The 22,319-nt window shown below is 39.6% G+C and overlaps 1 protein-coding gene across 1 annotated transcript; it reads right to left on the bottom strand.

The window, feature by feature from the left end:
* Positions 1 to 240: 240 nt before the first annotated feature.
* On the bottom strand, positions 241 to 17,115 carry itgb3a (integrin beta 3a). The gene is made up of 15 exons (XM_042504131.2): positions 16,843 to 17,115; positions 15,201 to 15,286; positions 14,150 to 14,354; positions 13,686 to 13,938; positions 13,389 to 13,551; positions 12,506 to 12,667; positions 12,304 to 12,399; positions 12,118 to 12,207; positions 11,888 to 12,022; positions 11,377 to 11,806; positions 5,663 to 5,885; positions 4,374 to 4,474; positions 4,067 to 4,186; positions 3,567 to 3,733; positions 241 to 3,385 (listed from the first exon to the last, which is right to left on the bottom strand). The coding sequence occupies exons 1-15, from the start codon at positions 16,907 to 16,909 to the stop codon at positions 3,320 to 3,322; spliced, it is 2,364 nt and encodes a 787-aa protein (XP_042360065.2). The 5' UTR covers positions 16,910 to 17,115; the 3' UTR covers positions 241 to 3,319.
* Positions 17,116 to 22,319: the final 5,204 nt, after the last annotated feature.

Raw genomic sequence — 22,319 nt, forward strand, 5'->3', positions numbered from 1 at the left:
AATATATAAAATTAAAATTGACAGTTGAAGCTGTCATTATACATTTGTGGATTGATTTTTTTTACCCTCTAGACTTAGTGTTCTTTTGTTGTACATTAGCCATTTTCTTGCACTTTTTGTGTGCCTGTGTACAGAGCGTACAGCCATTACTTATCAGCTAAGCGGTATCAGTAACACATAGTTGTAGTTTTACTTCTAACCTAGAGTCGACTAATAGAGACATTAATATAAACAACTATGACAAATGTACCTTTTTATTTCCAAGAGGAAATGAAGTGCCATCAAGATGAATGAAAAACAACTGGATACAGCACACACTGATAACTGGACTCATGAGGCTGGTATGAACAGGATGTGGTGACGGATCCGTTATGGGATGTGAGGGGAAGTGCAATGTTTTACGTCAGTGTGTTTCAGATTGAATATCAGAGAAATGCATAATAACAGGCAAGTAAAATTAGTTTGATGACGTGTTCGATGCAACAGGAAATGTTCTGTGACTTGGTAGATAAGTGGTGGTAGAGCGTAGTCAAAGGAAATGCTCGCCCTGGTGCACTGACATTCAAATTATTAGAACACTCACATTGTGGTGAACTTCTCTGAATTGCTGTTACAGTTTTGTAGTTGTGGGGTCGATGGTTTTATTATTCTATTTTAATCGTTTTATTTATTTCCTTGGTACCACTGTGAGGAGCTGCACTTAAATTTTGTTGTACAGCTGTTCAGTGATAATAAAGGCATTCTATTCTATTGAATCTAAGAGCTGATGTGCGTCTGCACGAATCTGGGATCACACAGGCCATCAGTGACGTTTACCATAATGTTAATCCAAAGTGCAGAGTGAAAGAGTCACGTGGCTTTTTCTTAAATGTGTTGCTTCAGATCTGAAATATGAATCTCAAATATCTTGTATTTTAGGCTTTGTGCTGTGAGTCTCTTGTTAGTACGAAATACTAAAAGCAGCTTTAACAATAGTTGAAAGGAAACCAAATGTCAGGATTCACAAAAGAAGTGGTAAAGTCAGGTATAATTAATCTTTGTGCATTCCCTCTGTGTAACAAACTAAAACAAAAAAACCCAGCATCTTTAAAATTGGTGCTAAACAAAAAAAGTATAAAAACTATGCAATTAGCTTACAGGCAAAGTCCTCAGAGAGGATCAGAGCTGTACAACCAAAATACTCATTTCTGGAGGTCAAAAAACAGCAAGACTTAGTTTGTTATCAACATTACATGGCATTAAGGCCAGTATCATTTGATGTGCATTAAAATCTGCTCATATACACAAACAACATGGAATTTCAGAGTAACATAGTGCTGGTCAGTAGAAAATGGAAATTATTTACAATTCAGCAATGACATTTTGGAAACAAAATGAACAATAAAAAAACCAACAAACACAGAAACAGGTGATGGTGCAGAGATAAAGGACCACGTCAAAGTGTTAATAAAGGTACCACTGCTGATACACATTTCAAAAACAATATAATCCACAAACATCACGGTAAACAAAGTCAGCCTAGAGGCTCAAGTTAAAGGGACAGTTCACCCCAAAATCCATATTTTTTCTCTTACCACTAGTGCTGTTTATCAATCTAGATTGTTTTGGTGTGAGTTTCCGAGTGTTGGAGATATCTTTCGTATAGGTGTCTGTCCTCTCTTGTCCTGGTTACTCAAGATAATCCCAAAACCTCATGGTGAGCAGTTTCATGTAAGAACCACTTTCTTTATACCGAATCACACATACCTACCAAATTACTGTGCAGAAGGAAGCATGCATATACTCGTGGATGAGAGGCTTGTGACAACGCAAAATGTAAACATTAATGGCGTCCTAGCTCAGGGGTGCTAGGTGAGCTAGCTGTAGATTCATGCTTCCTTCTGTGCGGTTGGCGGATGTAGTTCAGTGGACAGAAAATAGTTCCGACATGAAACTGCTCACAACAAGGCCTGTGGATTATTTTAAACAAGTAGGTCATGATCTCTAAAGAGACATTGCCGGTAAGTTTTTCAAATATGTTTTTGGGGGCTTTGAGTACCACAAGCCGAGTGCCATCTAGTATTTAAGATATCTGCTGATATCGCAAATACTCTGCAACTCACACCAAAACAATCTAGATTAAGAACACTATAGGTAAGAGGAAGAATATGTATTTTTTATTTTGGACTGAACAGTCCCTTTAAGGGGACTTACCCCTTTAAGCAGTCAAGGGAAGCCCTGCAGAGTGCTGTATTCTTGTCAAAATCATAACTACAACAAGTCTGTCTTGGAAACACACTGAATTAGTCAAATACATGAAAACCCTTCATGTGGGTTTTAATTATAATTTATTAAAATTCTATAGTACACATTTTACTTGAAGTACTGACAAACTTTGCTATTTGTTTGAAATTGCCCCTTCAACTGAGTAAAACCAAGCCCCGAAAGAAGAAATTACAATTTTTTTAAAAAAAAAGCAACTTAGGTGTGAATAATACATAAAAAATTGTGGAAGACAATGAAGAGGACTTTAAAAAGTTCAATCATTAATGTTTTTTCTATAGCAAATTATTACCTTTAGGTCACAATGGTTCCATTTCTTTTTGAAAATATGAGCAAAACTAAAAAAGTCAGACTAAAAAATCTTGAACAACAAATATTGCAGCATTGGAAGAGCTTCCTAAACAGACCACAAAAGGGACAGACTTTCAGCAGCAGCTCCCCTTACTGTAAACAGACAGTGTAGATGTTTATGTTAAAAAATTCCTTTCTAACTGCACGTACATAATGAAAAAACAGAAAGCCCAATAGCTGACATTAAAGATACACTATGCAGGATTTTTCCTAAAAACAAAGTATAGACTCATACAGAAGTAATCCCCCTCAGTCACTTATGACACACGAGAAGTGTGTGGTGGTGTATTTTTCTACAGAGACTCTGCCCACTGCCTGTATATTCCTTTCTTATTTTTTGTATTTGGTACATTAATGGGCCTGTACATGTAAAAGGTAGTGACCAGGTCTGTAAGCAGCAGGCATCCAAGAAACACAGTGCCAGAAAAAAAACACAAATATAGCAAGGCAAAACGCCATATGAGAGTGAATTTGGAGTTGGCTTTTACTTTCACTACTTTTCTGGCTAGCATTTTTCAAACACTGGCAATCCTGCACAGTATACCTTTAAAATTATTTTTACAATATGTACAATTCTTACACCATTTTGTTGACAGCATTAAGTACTTTTCAGCTACAGTGTCAAATCTTCCTCCCGTCCGTTTCCCTGCTGCTACATTCCATCTCTGTCGTTGACCCCTGAGTTTTTCCTCATTGCGTTCAATGGTTAATTGCCTCGATATGCTACGTTGGTGAAAGTGGAGGTGGCTCCTTTGTACAAAGGATTGTTCGCCTGGGGATTGAAAACAGAGGTTATGCTGTTTAATTCAGTCCCATGCAGATATCCAACTGTTTTTAAGTACAGTTTAGAATTTCCCCTTTAGAGGGCAGCCATAATCTTTTGCTGTATTTGTAGTACTCCACTGACCCCTGAATGAGAAGCTTTAAGTGTTTGAATTATAATTAGTTCTCACCGTATCCCATTTGGCTTTGGCTCGTTCCTCCTCAAACCTGGCAAACTCTCTGCGGTCGTGGATGGTGACCAGCAGCTTCCAGATGAGCAGGCCAATGAGGCCCAGTAGCAGAATCGCTCCAGCCACCGCCAAGAGCACCACCAAGATGTCTGGACCCTCAGGACACTCTGAGAGATGAGAGACAGGAAGAGAAGCAGAGGGAGAAAAAAAAACAAATTCTCTCTTGTTAAGCTGTGGAGCCTAATTGTGAAGTTTAGCAATCATTGTGGTCCACTGTCAGACACTCTATTGCGCAATGATTGAGTGCATCATCACAACATGTCTGGGTTTGCACTTGTTCACGCTCTGTACAAAATAACAAATTAGTGGAATTACACAGTTCTCCTTTTACTGTAGCCTCCCAGTCACAGGATGAGGTTTTATTTAAGACTTTACACTCTTTAGGTACTAATGTACTTAAATTAAAATGTCTCATTCATGCACACAAAGTCTTACAGTACCTGGCTCTTTTTCCACAAACAGAATGGATTTGCCACTTTCATCTTCATAATATTGGAAGTGCACAATGCAGTCATTCTCATCTTTGTATGAGCAATTTACTGCATTTTTAGGATGGAAAACTGTAGAAGAAAGAAGAATATTTATCAGTGCATAATATACTCTGGACAAAACACACACATGAACCCTCCAGCTACTTTTAAGAGCATACTTAATTTGATCAGCAGCAGGAAAACAACAGTAAGCATCACCACAACAGGTTAAGATCACAGTTTGTAGTAAGATAGTTAGAGAAGGAGAAGTTCTCACTCAGTTCAGACACTTCTTGAATTTCATCTCTGCAGACTCTAGCGCAGCTGTTGTCATCATTGTGTGGTCCTCTCTTAAAGTGTTGACACTCAACACACTTCCTGCAAACAGAGACTGAATATGTCATTTTTACAGTGTGTTTACTATTGTTGCTCTTTACTAGATGCCCATGGTTCAATTCAAAAGTACATTGCTTCATTGAGATAAAACTGATGTATTGATATCTGCTGACTGTTGTGGCTGTGAGAGGAGTTCGACCTTTCTCTGCTCGACATGAAAGCACACCTGAATTTGTTAAAAAATGTGTGTAGAAGCAGTTTGTTATCATCCTGGAATGTGGGAGTATAGTGCTGTTTCCACTGCAGATGCCAGCTTAGTTTGTCTTCGATTCTTTCCTGAAGATATTTTTTTCCCTGCAGGTGGCAGCACCAAAGGATGGCAAAGTCTGCTGTTCACTTTAATTTGGTCAGGTGATCATCCCATTGGTCAATCAGCGCAACACTTAAGTCCAGAGCAAGATATCTCAACAGCCACTGGACAATTTTCAATGAAGTTTGGCATTTTCATGGTCCTCAGGGGATGACGTCCACAAATGTTGGTCTTGACCTTTTGCCTCCAGTAAATCGAAAAAAAATTACCTAAACTCTTGCATTGTCTGGATACAGTATTTTTTGAACTAGTGGCTGAATATCCATAAATTTAAAATGTTGTCGATATTTATGGTTCTCAAAGGAACTGTATCTTTTTTTTTGATGAGCCCCTAATTCTTTTACTGCCACCACAAGTCCAAAAGTTTTACTTTTCCACTAAACTGTCAAGATTTACATTTTTTGCGGCAAATATATTTGTGGTACCAGCCCAGTTGTCAGAAAAAATGTTTGCATTATGCATTTCTGCAAAGCATGAAGACATTATAAGTGACATAACACACAGGCTGACTTTCGCCATCGGAGGGAGGTTGATGGTCACCTGATGAGACACCTGTTTGTGGCACTTTTATTGACACATTGTGGTGTTACCCAGTGACGTTTAAGCCGCCCAACATGGGTGGGCTTTTCCAGCAGCCTTTGTGCCACCAAACATGGTTTAGTTTGGTATTTTAAGCCAACACACACAATAGTTTCCTAAACATAATCAAGTGATTTTTGTGCATTAACATGACTATCCTTCACCACAGTGTTGTTGAGAATATAAAGTTTCAATGTATCTACTACAAAACACTAACACTTCCTGTTTTTTTTGTCCATTCCCTCTTCTCTTTAGTTTGTTAAAACAAGAAATATAATTACGTTTTTATGGTGCAGGAATCAGGGCAGGTGGGGCATTTCTCGCAGGTATCTCCGTAGGCGCCAGGCTCAGTGCAATGACAAACCCCACACTGGCAGTAACCACGGCCGCTGCACTGCAGGCCGTTGCTGGATGCGCAGGTTTCTGTGATCGTGGAGCAGTTGCAGTTTTCTCCTTGCCAGCCAGCGTCACACTGGCATCTGCCACAGTTACACTTCCCATGATCTGAAATAATTCAGAAAGATTAGGAGGTTAATGCTTTAACAGTGACAACAGTCATATGGGTGCGGCCAGAAAAAAAACAGAACTGCACAATATGAATTACACAATTTCAAAGTAAATCACCATGTTGTGTGTGTTTGTGTTATAAATCAATAGAATGTGTTTGTTTCCCTTTGTTGCCTATTAACCTGTATGTTTGTTGCAACCTGTAACATGTTGCATAATTGGGCAAGTGTAGCAGTGTAATGTAACAAAGTTATAATATTTTGTTGAAGTACTTTATTTTTTGGGAGTATCTGTAGTTTCTGAGTTTTAATGTTTCTGTCAACTTTCATTTTTTATTTCACAGTTCCTAAATAAAATGTATACCTTTACTATGATGTACTTCCTCTGAGCATTTTCGTTATTTTGTTACCACAAAATAAAACCAAAAGGTTTGGCAACTCAGTGGTCCTAACTTGAAAGGTAGATTGGGGGATAATGACAAAAGGGCAAGTGCAAAAAATGCTTTTTAAGCAGCCGCTAAGTTTCAGTTTCCAGGCAAGGCCAGGCTGCACGTCGGAGGAGATGCTATATTTTCATGATTACATAAGTAGAAATCAACGATGACACTGATTTCATGATGGACGTAAAAAGTGGAGTTCCACAGCAGAAAGCGCAAGTAATGATTCGAAGAGCTAAACATTTGTGACAGCTCTGGAGGTTTTCATTAAATCTTTAAAAGGTTCAGTGTTTAGCATTTAGGGGGGTGTATTGTCACAAAATGAATATAATAATAATAACTATGTTGTCTTTAGTGTATAATCACATGAAAAAAAAAAAGATCGTTGTGTTTTCGTTACCTTAGAATGAGCCGTCTATATCTACATTGGGAGTGGGTCCTTGTCTACAGAGATGTAGTCATGCTACACCGCCATGTTTCCACAATAAAACAGAATGGACAAACCAAGCGCTTGCTCAAGATGGGGATTTGTTTTTCTGGATTGGCTAAAGTAGTCTGCAGCCACTCCACGATGAGAACATCAGAGAAACAATTATATATAGTTTTTAAGTGAAACTGCTTCATTCAGTGTTTTTACTGCTTTTAATCATTTTTCACTCAAGTGAGCTTTCATGTACTTTGACAAGTGTACCTGTGGATGTGTTTGTGGAACAGTGTAATCAATAATGTCCCATGTGATGTGTTTCTAATGTGTTATTTTTATACTTAGTTGTTGATTGTTATCATTTAAAATTATAATGCTGCATCTTTTTTTTCATTAGTTGGTTGACGTAACACGACTGATTGATTGATTGATTGATTGATTGATTGACTGGCTTTGCGTGCCACTGTTTTTGTCTTTGAATGACTCTTTACATCTCTTTTAAACAATGCTGAATTGCTGAGTGACAAAATAACTTTGGAACTAATTGTTCTAAAATCTAATCGTACTCAGTGAGGGGCATTATACATATCTCTTAATCATCCCCATTCTGAGGAAGGCAGGAAATGTTCCATTCTGAGTGAACACACTAATCATTCCTGATCTCATTACACACACACACACACACACACACACACACACACACACACACACACACACACACACACACACGTCCTCAGACTCGACTGTAGTGAACAAAGCATGAGAGGCAGGTCATTCAGGGCAAAAGCGTTACAGTGACGCAACTGTTGGCTGACAGAATGTGGAGGCGAGCTTTTCTCCCTGGATTTCAGAGATACGGAGAGAGATTAAGCTACCTCAGAAACAAAAGGCAGTGCCCCAGAGACTTCAGTGATCTTTGCAGGAAACTAAACAGGACTTGGCATTGGATGACTAAGAGCAAAGTGAGTGAGTCACAGCCCAGCTGGATCAGACTGTGGGGAATGACTGGTCATGAAACATCACAAAGAGTCCAAGGGTCTCTAATTCCAGAGCTCAAAACAAATCATCCGCCGTTGTAAACTCGAAGAAACAATTCCCCAGTCTCCGCCATGTCAACTACGGCTTCTCTTTTAGATTGTGGTCATGGCTGTGATGGGATCAGACAGGGTCATTGGTTAATGATTAACCGTCCCACAAGTAATTGTTGAGTAATCTTTCTTGCTCAGTCAAAAAGATATTAACAGAGAACTGCTGAGAAACTTCTTAAACAAGACATTTTTTAAACATAGCAAGACCGCATTGTAATATGTTTTTGCAGTGTACAGCGCTTAAAGGAATATTTGCCACATAATACCCTCAAAATGACCATTTGTAAATCAATTAATCATGCCGTGTTACCTTGAATTCACGGAAAAAAAATGTGTTTTTCTCACATGCCTCCATGGAAAACAGCAAACAGGCCATTTTTGATTGACTGGGGACCACAAACCTTATTAACTGAACTCTTCAAAGCCAGACTCCTACACTAAGGTTTTTATTAAAGCAAAAATAAATAAGTTTGGAAAGTACTCAATATACGACTGGATAAATGGGATTTGGATTGTAGAGTAGTTTGAGTGTTTGCAAACTTATATTTTGATGAGGTATTGCTGTTAAACGTGGTCCTTAGTCAATCAATAAATCAATGTTTGCCGTTTTCTGTAGAGGCATGTGAGAAAAAACATTTTTTAAAATAAATTCAAGGTAACAAAGGGTAAGTAACTGATAAAGTAGTCATTTTGTGGGTGAAGTATTCCCTTAAACTGGACAAGAGTGAGTACTTGTCTTTTCTTCTTAGTTGTAAAATCGATTCATGCACATAAAAGGAAGTTTTAAGGTTTACATCATCCCACTCTCTCTGTGAGACGGCACAGTAATCCTGTCCATTAATCACACGCCTGGGCTTTACAGAAGGTTAAAACGGGGGCTATGATAAAAGGACAAAATCAGGGATACAGACAGAACAGTAAAACATAACTGTTAAGAGAAGAGAGTGAACAGAATCGTGTGCAGCGGGGACACAGAAATACTGGAGAGAGAGGAAGTTGGGCAAATTGCCAGCAGAAGAATGCAAACTTTCCTGTTCTCTCTTCCTTCGTATTTGCGGGCCCTTGGGCGGTGCTTGCTGACTCCTGCTCCCTGCCTGGCCCTGCAACAGTCCCACAACCCCTCGGCAGTGGAAGAAATGCACAGCCACAGGGAATTTCACAGAGACGGAGCTTTCTTGGAGCTATGGGTCGCAGTTGCTTCAATTGAGCTGAGGCTGAGGGATGCTCGCTCTTTAAAGACAACAATGGCATGAATCTACTGAGACACAACAACTCTGCGGTCCCAAATTGAGCCCTGCGGACTGTCTTGCACCAGCTACGGCTTTGTTTGTGTAGGTGGGCAAGTAGGGTGAGTGTCTGCGCTCAAGCCCTGGGCGTCATGACTGAATGCCTTAATATCCTCCCTTGAGAAAGACTCCCAAATCCTCCTTGTTGATATAAATATGTCATATTCCAGTAAAATTCCAGCTTCTCAACACATACCACCCTTCATCTTCTCTTTAAGTCAATGTGCACACACACAAGAAGCCCAGAGTATGCTTTGTTTGGTTTTGGATGTTAAAACTTGAACTGTAAACACATACCATTCTAGATTTTCATTTCAAATTATAGCTTTTTCCTGACTGTTGCCCTTTTAGTCCAATTTACTGGAAATTAAAGTCCATTGCTATGAAACTGTACAGACCTTTCAACTCATGATTCTTTCATAAAAGTGCATTCCATCAATTAAGTATTGTCCTTCCATACATTTGGTGGTATCACATGAGACAGATTCGACTAGAATTAGTTGAAGCCTCAGTGAACCAGTCAACTTGTAGTTACAGTATACATGTATGTCTATGAAAACATGGATGCCTCACACACATCGTCCCCTCGACAGGACAGACGATCTATACAATCAGCACAGTTTCAAGATAAGTTTCACCCATTCAGTGTCTCACCAAATGTCTCCCTTTCTGCTCCTGAGTTATCACATTGAGTAATGGCCAGAGAAGTTTTTGCAGAGCATTATGAAGTCACAGTGAAGCTGAGTCATGGCATTTTTTTAAATAAAATGCCAGCATTTCATAATGATATCCTGTTAGACATTTATGTGAACTTATGTGAACTGGCCATGAACAAAAAGTCACAATGACCTTAACCTGTAAATTTCGACCACTGTATTCTGGGCAGTTCATTCTTGAGTCCAAATGAACAATTGTGCCAAATTTCGGGGAAATTCCCCCAGGGCATTTGTGAATTATTGCGAGAATAAAAAGGATGCAATGTAACACTGACACTGAGCTTTGACGACCAAAATCTAATCACTTCATCCCTGAGTCTACCAGTCCTCCTCATAGCTGTCTCTCACATCCTCACTAGGAGGAGCTAAGACTTGAGGAAGAGACACAAATGAGGGAAGCAAGGTGATACATTAGCATAATAAACAGCGCCCAGGGTTCCAGTTAAACATTTTTAGTCACCAAACCCAATAGGAGACATCACCAGGGTTAATTCCTGGGACTTGCCAATGCTTCTCCAGAGCCACAAAACATGGTTTGTACCCCAAATTGTAAGAGTTCTCCTTTTAAAAAAGCAAAGGCATGTTAAAAATCAATCAGACCTAATATGCATAGCTAATGTTTGCTCTGCTTAATGTACATTAAGATAAAAGAGTAGTTTCTTGTTCGGCAATTGCTCAGCGTTACCCTTACAATCACAGGCCCAAACTGCTGTTACATTAAATTACCCAATGACAGAGCCTATTAAAGTTTCATCACTGTGATTGAGTAACTGTGGACTGAGCTGTGCAGACTTGTAAGAGAGAGTGATAGCACATCCTGTTGCATGGCTGTGAGCAGTAAGAACATGAACCAGACTCAGTACACATTAAGTTTAGAGACCTGACAGAGGATTGGTCATTTGTAAGCACTATTGTTTATGCTCGGCAGCTCAAGTATGCTATTATTTACATGTCCTTTACAAGCACACAAAGTCTGTGATAATAATTGCACATTAGTTTTGAAAAGGCTGTGCATTTTTGATTTGTCAAGCTCAGTATTAGATAACTTTGTGAAGTGACTGAGGTGTTTACAGACTAAGGGCGACTGGCAACAGCCAGAGGGCTTTTCAGTGAGGTCAGACTGGGCCTCAGAGCAGGGGAAAGGAAGGGACGGGCAACTTCTTCTTTCCTGCAATCAGTGATATAAAATAATGGGGTGTGTCATGCTGGACGCCCCTGCTTTGCATCACTTCATCATTTTTTATCATATTGTGGGAAGTTTTCGTCATGATTAGGCTATGAATTCTTTAGTTATGACCAAAAAAATGTTGGGTCAAAGTCACAGTGACCATGATCACCAAATTCTAAACATGTAATTCTTGACTTCAAGTGGATGTTTGTGCCAAATTTAAAGAAATTCCCCCAAGACATTCCTGAGATATTGCCTTCATGAGAATGGGATAGACAAACCAAAAACATAATGGCTCCAGCCATGGCCATTCCTGGAACGGGGCAAGGGCTTTAAACTGATAATGACAGACAGAAGTACGTCTACTCACCGGAGCACAGCGCCCCTTTGAATCGCAAGCAGTTGAAGTCGTCACATTGGCAGTATTGGCCCCACACCTGACCAAACTCATTTGCATGGCAGGAGCACTGTCCGCAGAAACAGTTGCCTCTCCCGCTGCAGATTGGACCCCCTGGATTCTGAATGCAGTTGACGTCATCAGATGGACTGTAGTCCCCCGCGGCGCACTCGCAGCGTGGGCCCAGACGACCCGGGTGACACTGACACGCGCCACACTCATAGGTCCCATTGCCATTGTTACAGAGGGGGCTGTCAGGTTCGGAATTTGCTTCACAGTCGCAGCCACAGGCAAAGTCCACCGTGACCTCCAGGGAATCCTTAAAGCCACGAGGTTTGATGGTAAACGTACGGCTCTTCTCTTTGGGGCAGCCACGCAACTGAGCCTCCACGTTGAATGACACCTGAAGAGGAGGAAATTCCTCTGTGACAATGTGTGTGTGTACATATCAGATGTGAATGTCAGCATCTAAACAGATACATACGGTGTCTCCAATCTTGAGGCCAGAGCAGGTTTTGACTCCAGTGATGATCTCATCATTGAGGCAACTGGCATTGAAGGAGAGGCTCAACTCTTCTGGGACTCCCAGTACCTCTAGCTCCACTTGAGAACGGATTTTCTAATCAACACAAAGTTATTAGGATAAACCGTATCACACTTTTTCACATATAGTACAGATTACATGAGTCTTCATGTTCCACTTATTGTCCTTACCGCATAAGCATCCTCAATGAGCTTAATAACATTCCCAGAGTCCTGGGACAGCTCTCCCACAGTTGTGCCTGGAATGAGCTTACTGTACCCCTGGGTAGACAGATGCGGCGATGACATAGTTTTTGCATGTTTAATATCAATAATTTAAATTCATGTTGTGGTAAAGGCAGTGCAGTTTGTTTTTACCATGTAGAGATCCAACACAACATTTGTCACAGCAAGAATTAAATTAATGTTGTTTTCAGACATCTTCTCTGTCATTAGTGCCAAGGAGGGATAGTCCTGGAAGATACAGAAAGCAAATTGAAAAAGAAAGCCTTCAATGGAAGCAACCCCAAAATAATAAAAAAAAAAAACAAAACTAAATAACTTCATTTTTTGCCTTTACCAACACAGTAGTTTTGTTGTAAACATTTTCACTATCAAGGTGACACTGTCCGTCATTAGGCTGGACAATACCAGCTATACGTCCGTCCAGAGCAATGTGAGTTTTGGCATCAGTGGTGAATACCAAAAGGTGTGAGGCACCTGGACGCCAGCCAATCTTGTCCTAATGATGAAAACAGGAATCAGTATGGCAAGTGAAAGAAAGACTTATGTGTGTGTACATATTATACAGACTGAATCACCACCTGGTATGGCAGTTGCACCACCTTCATTATAGTAAAACGTTTTTCTGCCTGTGTTTAAACAATACAGCGAAGATTTGGGTGCCAAACAGTACACTAAAATATGTTTCTGAAAATATTTTAGGCAAGAAATCAGCAATACAATAACAGAGTCTTGATTTATGTGATCAGCACTGCTTAAAGTTTGATCGAAGTTTGGTCCAAGTTGGAGAAAGAGAGAGAGAGAGGCGGGTCTCTCTCTCTCGATTCCTTGATTTTTTCTGTATTTTTTCTGTCCTTGGTGGCAGTCATACAAAAATACAGAAGAACAACCAATGGTTCGAGCAACAGGCCTAAAGCCAGCTCAAATCTGACGTGTGGATAAGGAGGCAGAGAGATCTGGGCACTGGTAAGATAGATGGATGTTTACGATAGTTAACTTAAACATTATCCACATTCTTGTGATACAAATTCAGTTGAAAATCAGCAAAGCATCCCTTTAATGAGCATTGTCAAAGGACGCCTGAGGCCTAAGATCTTCATTGCCAGAGACTGCTTCTCTGTAATTCTTGTACACGTGTTAAGAATGAGGAACTTGAGCTTGAAAGCACACACTCCGTTGTGCACATCAGTGAGTAAGTGTCGGTGATTATATTTTCACACCTTGCACACCACAGCCTGCATGACAGCATCAAATCCACCCTCTGGGGCATCTCTGTTTCTGGAGACCTGCTGTTTCTCCACCTCCTCAGTGAAGCGAGCCACCTTGTCCGTCAATGTCAGCACGTGCTTGAACCCAAACTGAGCCAGGCATTTCAAACCAATTCTGCATGTATTGAATGGGTAAATGGGGCACAGGAAATCAGTGAAGGACATCTGGACAGACTTTCTCTGAATATTAAAAAATCTCCACTTCAACTCCTCCTCAAATGTAACACCAACATTAACCTCCACACCTACCCATAGCAAGGGTTCTGCACTGCCTCTGGGGGATACATGTACATGTAAGGGGACATGGTCTTGTCCACAAAGGCTCCAAACCCCATGTGTAGGTTGCTCGTGGTGCGTCCCATGGTCACAGCAAGCTCATTACCCAAGGTGCGAAGGCGATCCAAGTCATCCTCCATTGAATATGAAAGATCCATCAGATAGTAGAGGTCCACTGGGTAATCCTCCACCTGTTTCACTGACACAGTGAAATACTTGGAATCTCCTGAGAGGGAAAAGCAGAGGGCCGCAGTGAGGAGTGCATGGGAGATTTAATGAGAGTATAATTGATGTCCATAAACCTTTTGTGTCTTTAAAGTGAATAAGAATAAATATTAGATGATATGAAAATATAGCAATCAGTCTATTAAAGATCTGACGTATCAGGACATTAGCATCTGGTCTTATAGGGGGTGTCTGGTTGAGAGTTAAAGTACCTGGTCTTAGTACCATATGGAGTTTCTGAGGCTTTATCTGAGTGACATCATTAGCAGCCCCGGAGGCCTTGTTGCTGAGGGCTTTGTCCTCCTGAATTTCCAGAGTGCTTGAGGGAAACTCAATAGCTGTCATGTTGCATCCTCCATCCAGCAGATTCTGCTTCAGGTCGCAGCGGGATGCGCTGGATCCCCCCTTCCCGTACTCCTGAATTAAAGGTCCCACATGGTAAAAAGTCAGATTTGCTTGTTTTTTGTTTTTTTTTTTTAAACAAAGCAGGTATAGGTGCTGTATAACTATTGTGAATTTTTTCATGTATAATGAATACAGTCAATGGATTAAGTGGATTATTACTACATTTAGTCACTACAAGTGGTGCTGTAGAAATAACGGTCGTATTAGTGGGTTTATCTTGTACTGCTGATGGGCACAGTTTGTAGGGGGTGTGTCATGTAGGTTTTGAACAAAATGTGGCTGCAGCTGTATATGTCTCTAAAAGACAGTGCAGACACACCCAGAGTGCAGATGTGGATAACCCTCAAACACTGACCAATCATAGCAGACTAGGCTTTTTGGGATTGGTGGGCCTTAAAGAGACAGGTACTTAATCAGAGCGTTTCGGACAGAAGTTAAATACAAATATATTCAGGCAGACAGTGTGAGAAAAATTATGTGTCTTTTGAACATTAAAGCTTGTAAACATGCTCTAGTAGTAACAGAAGCACAAGTATGAACCAGAAAATAAGCATAGTATGGGACCTTTAAGTATCGTCACATTAAATAGCATTAAAAGCTTTTTAAGTTTTGCATTTGCTATATGATGCTGATTTAGGCTCAGATATCCTTTTTGAACAGGAGTCCTGAGGCCAAACACCTACTTTACTCTTATTTTCTTTACAATTCAGAGGCTACGGTGTATAAGCATGTCAAAGAACAAACATCAGAGGATGACAAGAAGAAGAATGCTGTTGGGAAATAAGGTTTCTGTTGTAACTTGCTGCACAGGGCGACGCGACCAGACACGGCGCATATGTGTGCGTCTGATGTTTTTACCTGCTGAAAGCACCATGCACAGCTATGGTGGACAGCCAAGCATTGTCGACAAGTGGATACTCCTTGTGACGTGCAGATATTGGAACCTATGATAAATCACACATACAGATATATAATACAAAATTAGTTACTCAAGTAAATGTACAAAAGTATTAGCATTACAATTTATGTTCTTAAAAGAAAAAACAAAACGGAAAGTACTCATTAAGCAGAATGACCTATTTCAGAATGTTCATTATTATAACTCTGATATGTTATAATACGAATGCATTAATTTGTACATTACTTCAGTGTTGCAGCTGGTTAAGGTGGGGCTTATTTTCATACTATATATGCTGCCAGGTCACTTGCTTCCATAGTACGGTAATACATCATAACTAGTTGTTAATTGTGTTCTGTATTATTAACCTGAATCTGCAAAGTAACAAGTAAGTAAAGGTATCAGTTTTAGTGTTGTACAAGACACGGTGCTTCTCACCTGTAGTTGAGTAGAAATATACAATTCTAAAGTAAGGTACAACTACTTCAAAGTTGCATAATAAATAATGTACCTATGTAAATATACTAAGTTACATTCCACCATTGCACACATTTTCTTAAACTTATTTTAGAGTGACAACAAAGTGAAAGCACTGCTGGCCACACTTCTTCTTTTAAAATTATAGGTACCCTGCAGCTGTTTTCAACCACCAACGCAGATGTCACAGTTTTTCACAAGAGTACTGCGCAAACATTTCAGTGCTGGATGTTGAAGCCTCAGTACCCATAACATTAATGATGCTAATCCACATTGTTTTTCTGAGTCATTACAAAATTTGTGTGGGCAAATTGCACCAAATGTATCATTCCCTGTAAATCCAATATTAATTCCAAACCCTTTTCCATTTCTTATCTATCATAGCCTATGGGTGTGGCTCACTGACGTTAAACAAGAACACAATCACCAATGTTGATATACCTGTGTGGAGTGTTAGATCTGAGTAAAGATTAGCAATCTGATAAAATATATATAAAAAATATACATGATTTGACTCCTAAATAACTGCCTCTGATTAACTGGCATAGTCAAGGGCCCCTGAAATACACATAGAAACAGAAGCACCAAACAGTATATGGTGTTTTAGTTACACTACTTGAGCATTTCCAAGTAAGTCTAATTGTGCATATTTTATAGGACAGTTTGACAGTGTTTTACGTATTTATCTCGTTTGTTCGTTTTTTAGCAAATACGGAAGAGTAAAAACACAAACATACACCAAACATATACATTTCACATCCCTATTTGCTAATAATACAATTATTTTTGACTCTAGGGTCTGTGGAGGACTCCTCACTTTCGGGAACACATCCCGACTATTTTCACTCCCTTATAAGGAAAAGAGGCGAAAGCTCCACTGGAGCAGCGCTATTACAACCAACAGCGTCGCTCCATTCAGGACATCTGATTTATTTTTTGTATTTTTGCTTTGTTTTATGATGTTTTTTATTTTGATAATCATCAGCACATATACTGAAAATAAGCAAGCAGTTGGTACCTTCAAAGTGCTCCTTTAAGTCGGGCGGAAGTACCCCCAGGTCGCACAAGCAGGTGAATTTTCTTAAAAAGAAAAAAAAAAAAAGTAACCCAAAGAACAATACTTACCGAAAACGTTTGATGCCGACAACAAAAGGAGAAACAGTATCACCAGACGGTGTAAAAAAGTTCCCATGGCTGGAGAGTAACGGAGCCAACTCGACACGAGTCTTGTGTGTTTCCTTGTGGGCTCGTTCACTTCGCAACTTGAACGCCTTTCCTCATTCTTGACTGAACTCCTGTTGGGTCACACAGCTTCGCCTCACATCAGAACTCACCAGTGAATGTATCGGGGAACAGCAACAATTGCAGCATGCTGATACCTGTGTCTTAATGGGTGTATAAGGTTTGATAAGTTCACGAGGAAAAACTATTAAAAGGTTTGCAATTTTGCACAAGTGGAGAAAGTGACCGAAAAGACACTCTTACATACTATTTAACAGTAAATGTGATTTTATCTGAAGGCTACCTTCTTAAGTAACACCTGGACAACAAATTTCTCTGTTACTGCATGGGCGTAGATTTCAGGGGGGAGCAGGGGGGGCGTCCCCCTTCATATTAAGAACACATGCAGTCGGCCGTTTTTTTTTTTTTTTTCAATTTATTTTTGTTTTGGCCTGACATAGGTGGCGTGTCCAGCCATGATTGTCCGACTAAAACGTGTTTTCCTAATTGTTTTTCATTCCTTCACAAAACACCACATTAACCAAAATATTGTTGAAATGTCAAGAAACATAAGTTGTAACCACGTGCAAACTTACAAGGCTGAGCCAATGCATGTACCAAAAACTGCAGTCCTTTGAATGACCACTTGAGACTTGCTCCAAAAGAGAGTAAACCCCCATAGACCCCCCAACTTAAAATGACCATCTTTACAGCAGAAATAAACATGTTTACAGCCTGGAAATATAAGTTTTGCTCTCTATAGTGAATTTCAACATTCATGACAACTGTTGAGCTGTTGAGTGATGGCCTGTCTGCCAATAGTGTCCTCGGCTTTAGCCCATATATAGTCACTCCTTGCTTCAAAAAACAAACAAACCAAAAAAACCTGATGAGTGACATCACGAAAGCTATGTCCAATATTTTAAGTCCCACTAAATCGTGAGGGAAATAACTTTATTCTTGCTGGAAAAACAAAATCTTGACAATGAATTTTATCGCTGAACCCTGTAATCATGTGGAAGAGGACCTCTGATACAGTATAGTCATCCAAAAAATAAAAGAAATTCAACACTTAACAGCTAAATTTAGAGCAGAGTGACATGAAGCTCAGATGTTAAGCACTTTATTTTACGAAAGGATATAATGTTTTATTTTCTGACTTATTGAAGCACTTACTTTATTTTTTTAAAAAGCAATATTTTGTTATAACAAATTCATTACACATTTTTTTTATCCACCTCTGGTTAAAACACTCTCATTGATAACAAAAATTGCTCAATGTCATAAACCACAGAAATAACAAAAATTCATAGGAAAACACGGAACTTGCGGAAAAAATGAAACTGATTCTGAATTTAAAAAGGATTTCAAGGGGCCAGAAATATGGATGGTTGTGGCAGATATGCATCCTCAATGGTTGCCATCTGTCAAACAAAAAGATGAAGCAACATGCAAAGCTGAAGCAGGAAGTACCATGGTAGTACCATGACATTTCCACTATACAGAGATGTAAAAAAAAAACAACAAAAGCACAAATTGGTGTATAAAAAGCAAGAAGTAAAGTGTTTGATGCTCATAGGACCCTTTGAAAAATTCAACAGTACATTTCAAGGGGTTGGTCCTAATTATTTCTTGGGGTGGTCTATGGCCTGTGGGTGCAGACTATTAACAGACTATTGTGGCTGTTTTATTATTTCCCTGTACCCACAAAGTCATTATATCCACATTACTGATGATTGTTCATCAAAAATGTAATTGTTTTAATATATAATTTGAAAGCACCAATAGTAAATCCTACAATATCGCCCCAATATCAATATTCAGGTATTTTATCAAAAATAAAGTGATATTTGATTTTATCCATATCACCCAGCTCTAATATTAAACTTGCTTTTATTTAGGAGTAGTAATAGAGTTAAGCATAACTCTGGACACCTGCATATATTGCTCAGAGGTGTTTGTCAAGACACAAAACTGCTGTCAGTGTAGTTTGTGATTTGTTGCTTTGCATGTGGTTCATATTACAGATACAGTTCATTTAAAATTATTATATTAGTTCTTCTCTCACAATAACTAATCAAACTGTTTGAAGTAATATGTATGCGTTGGCTGGACAAAATGCTTGTGTAATGTAAGTCAAAACTGGAAAATCTGCCAGAAACCCTGAATATTAACATACACCTAGTCTTTAAGTTGTGTAGTTGTAGTAGAAGGACCCCTAGTGGGGAAAATATACAAATATATAAAGGATACATCCAGCAATAGAGTTCATATAGGTGATTGTCATCAGCAGTCACTTTGATTTTTTTTTAGAATCTAAAAAAGTTACTGCCACAAGCTATTGCTATGGACATATTATGCATTCCCTAGAAACAGTCTAGCTGAGCTCTCAGTCCTCCTCACTAAATTTATGAATCTGCTAAGTGCCCACCACAGAAAAACTCTTCCCATTGCACTGAATGATGGAGCATACGGAAATCTGCCAGCTTCTAAAACAAGAAAAAAAAAATACATAAAAAGAAAATGAGGCAGAAAATGGGATAAAAGCTAAGATTGCCCTCCTGAAATGACCTTTGGGAAGTGTGTGATGGTGGTGATGTGTGTATGTGTGTGTGTGGTCGGGCTTGCAGAAGCAGACAATGCTTCTTATCTCTGCACTTGTCCATTTATTGAATCTTTACCCCTGTGCCCCGCTCTTATTCTCCCGCTTGTTGCTAAGTTACTGCCACCCGTGTCCAAGAACTGCCGCGAGAAGAAATGACAAAAATAGAGAAATAAGTAGAAAAGCTATAATAGTCAACTGTTCTGCTGGCACTGGGCTCTCAGTGTGGGTGGATGATGCAGGTAATACACTGGAAGCAATCAAACCCCCTCTCCAGAACTGACCCATTCGGATCTATCGGCCCCGGCCTTTTCTGTGGCGATCACCCCCACAGATGAATGGTATTTGGAGGAGAGCATAGCGCCACTTGTCGTGAGTAAAAAGCCAGAGAGTGGGTCAGATGGCGGCCAATTAAGACTGAACAAGAAGAGAGGATGAGGGCTGGAGGAGAAGAAGGGGATGGAAGGGTCCTGGCCTGTGTTATAGATCTATCTGGAGCCCTTTAAGCTTTTCACAGAGTGTGAGAGCACTGTCACAGAGAGCCGATATCAAAATGCTCTCAGACAAAATCAGTGTTTGGTTAACCACAACCGGCTCACTCTTTCCTGCTCCGCTGGGTTTAACTGGCGTGTGGGAGGGTCAAGTGGGGGGGGGGTATGAGTTTTTTTTCTCAGGTGAAGGGTTGGCAGGCTTGTGAAAAGTATCCCCAGAGTCACTGATGTGAGACATGGTGTATTTGTGTTGTGATGCTTTGCTATCTGATCTGCCTCCTCTAGATCTGCAGCTTCCTTCTCAGGGGATATGTGGAGAAAGTCAAAATAAATAAATAAGTGAGGATACATGAGGGATAGAGAAATGGAAAAAGTGCATTTCTGTTTTGTTTTTTTTTAAAAGTGCAACCAGATTTCAGAACTGTGGGAAGTCTAACGTAGCCTGCTGTTAAATATAACCGAGACAGCTGGAGAGAAAGAAGTTGGAGGAACAAAGAAGATTTTATGAGGGGACAGAAAAGACACGGCACATCATGGTCGCCTGCATTACTGAGACGTGTCTAAATGGAAATGAGGTTAATGGGTAGCGGCTGCTGGGGTGCATAAGACATCCGCACTGGAGAGGAATTTCTTTAACTGGATTCATGAAATCTGTTTCTCAAACAAACAGATTTTCACTAGCCTTTCAGTGGGAGCGCAAGAACACACACATATACACACACACACACACACACACACAAACACAGAGTCTAACATCCCCTTGCAAATCAAAGTAATGAAGTCATTTTCTCCTTAAAATAACTTTAATAACTGATGGTTGCTTAGTGTGTGGTACCAGTTCGCTGTGGCTCTGTTTCCTGCTATCTGTAACAGTATCTAATTAATGACTGTACTTAGCTCTGCATGATTAAAGGAATACTTTGCTGATTTGGAACCAGTTTTGTATCAAAACAACGTGGGTAGCATATGTAAATGAACTTTTAAACGTCATCAAGTGCATCGAGAGCCGAACCCGCCCCTCTCTCTCTGATCGAAATCCAATCAAACGGACAAAACTTGTTAGTGCCGATCTAATATAAATCAAGACTATGGTCCTGCGCTGCTTATTTCTAACATAAATTGTTTTAGAAACACATTTTATTGCAGAGTTTAGCTGTAATAGTGAGAGTTTGTGAAAAAGGAAAGTGGGCGCTACACATGCCAAAACTTGACATCAAACTGTAAAACTAAGCAGCACTGATCAAATATAAATGCAGATTCTGTTAGTGAGTTGCCTATTTGGTGCCTGAAATGTTTACAGAAATGTGTTTAGCTTAACATTTAACTGTAATACAATCATTTCTTTTTTTCTAATATATTTTTGGGGGATTTTATTACCTTTATTAGATAGGAGAGATGTAGCGTGAAAGGGGGAGAGAGAGAGGGGATAACATGCAGCACAGGGGCGGGGCCGGGCGCCCCATACAATTATATTTTGATGGCCAGCTGCCACAGAGTGCTTCAGGGATGACATTTTTATGTACCCCGATGCAAAGTTAGCATGGGCCTGTTCCCTCATCAAAAAGCCTATGGGATTTTTCCACTGGGCTTTGGATTACTGTAGAAAATACAGGGTTCCTACAAGTGGAATTTAAGACTTTTTCAGTGCCACTCAAAATAAAATTTAAGACTGATGTTAAGACTATAACCAATTTGTGGGAGGGGTTGCTGACATCTATTACTTAGGGTTGGGGAGAATTTTTTCCCAAATATTCGCCTCAATATGAAACACGACTTTTGGGTTGGCAGCAATGCTAGTCGTATTCTGTGATTTTTTTCAGTTGTTCCAAGTTACCAATTATTTTGAGATGTCTTTGCACTTTTAAGACTCATAAAAAAATAATTGAAGACATTATAATACTAATTAAGGCCTTATTTTTAGACTGATTAATTCAATGCCTTTGGGGACTTTTTAAGGATCTGCGGGGACGCTGAAAATGAGCTCTGTGGCAAACAAACATTTATGATACTTACACTTTTTGTTCAGCAAGATAATCTTCACAAATGAACACCACTTTCAGGATTTTGAAGCTTAAATGCGATAGCTAGAAGCAAAAGGCTAACATTAGGCTATAAATTAACTACATACTATCACCTGACTTCTACGTTGCCACCATAATAAGGTTGTAAAGCTGCGTTCAGTGCGGTGTGTGGCGTTACGACGTTCTGTAGTCTCATTTAGCCACTTGTTAGGGACTGCCTTTTTTAAGACACATAATAGCTTTTAAAAAAAATTAAATGGGGCATTT

This window comes from Plectropomus leopardus, chromosome 18 (genome assembly GCF_026936395.1).
Source record: "Plectropomus leopardus strain MGB_pleo_1.0 chromosome 18, ASM2693639v1, whole genome shotgun sequence".
NCBI classification, from domain to species: domain Eukaryota; kingdom Metazoa; phylum Chordata; class Actinopteri; order Perciformes; family Serranidae; genus Plectropomus; species Plectropomus leopardus.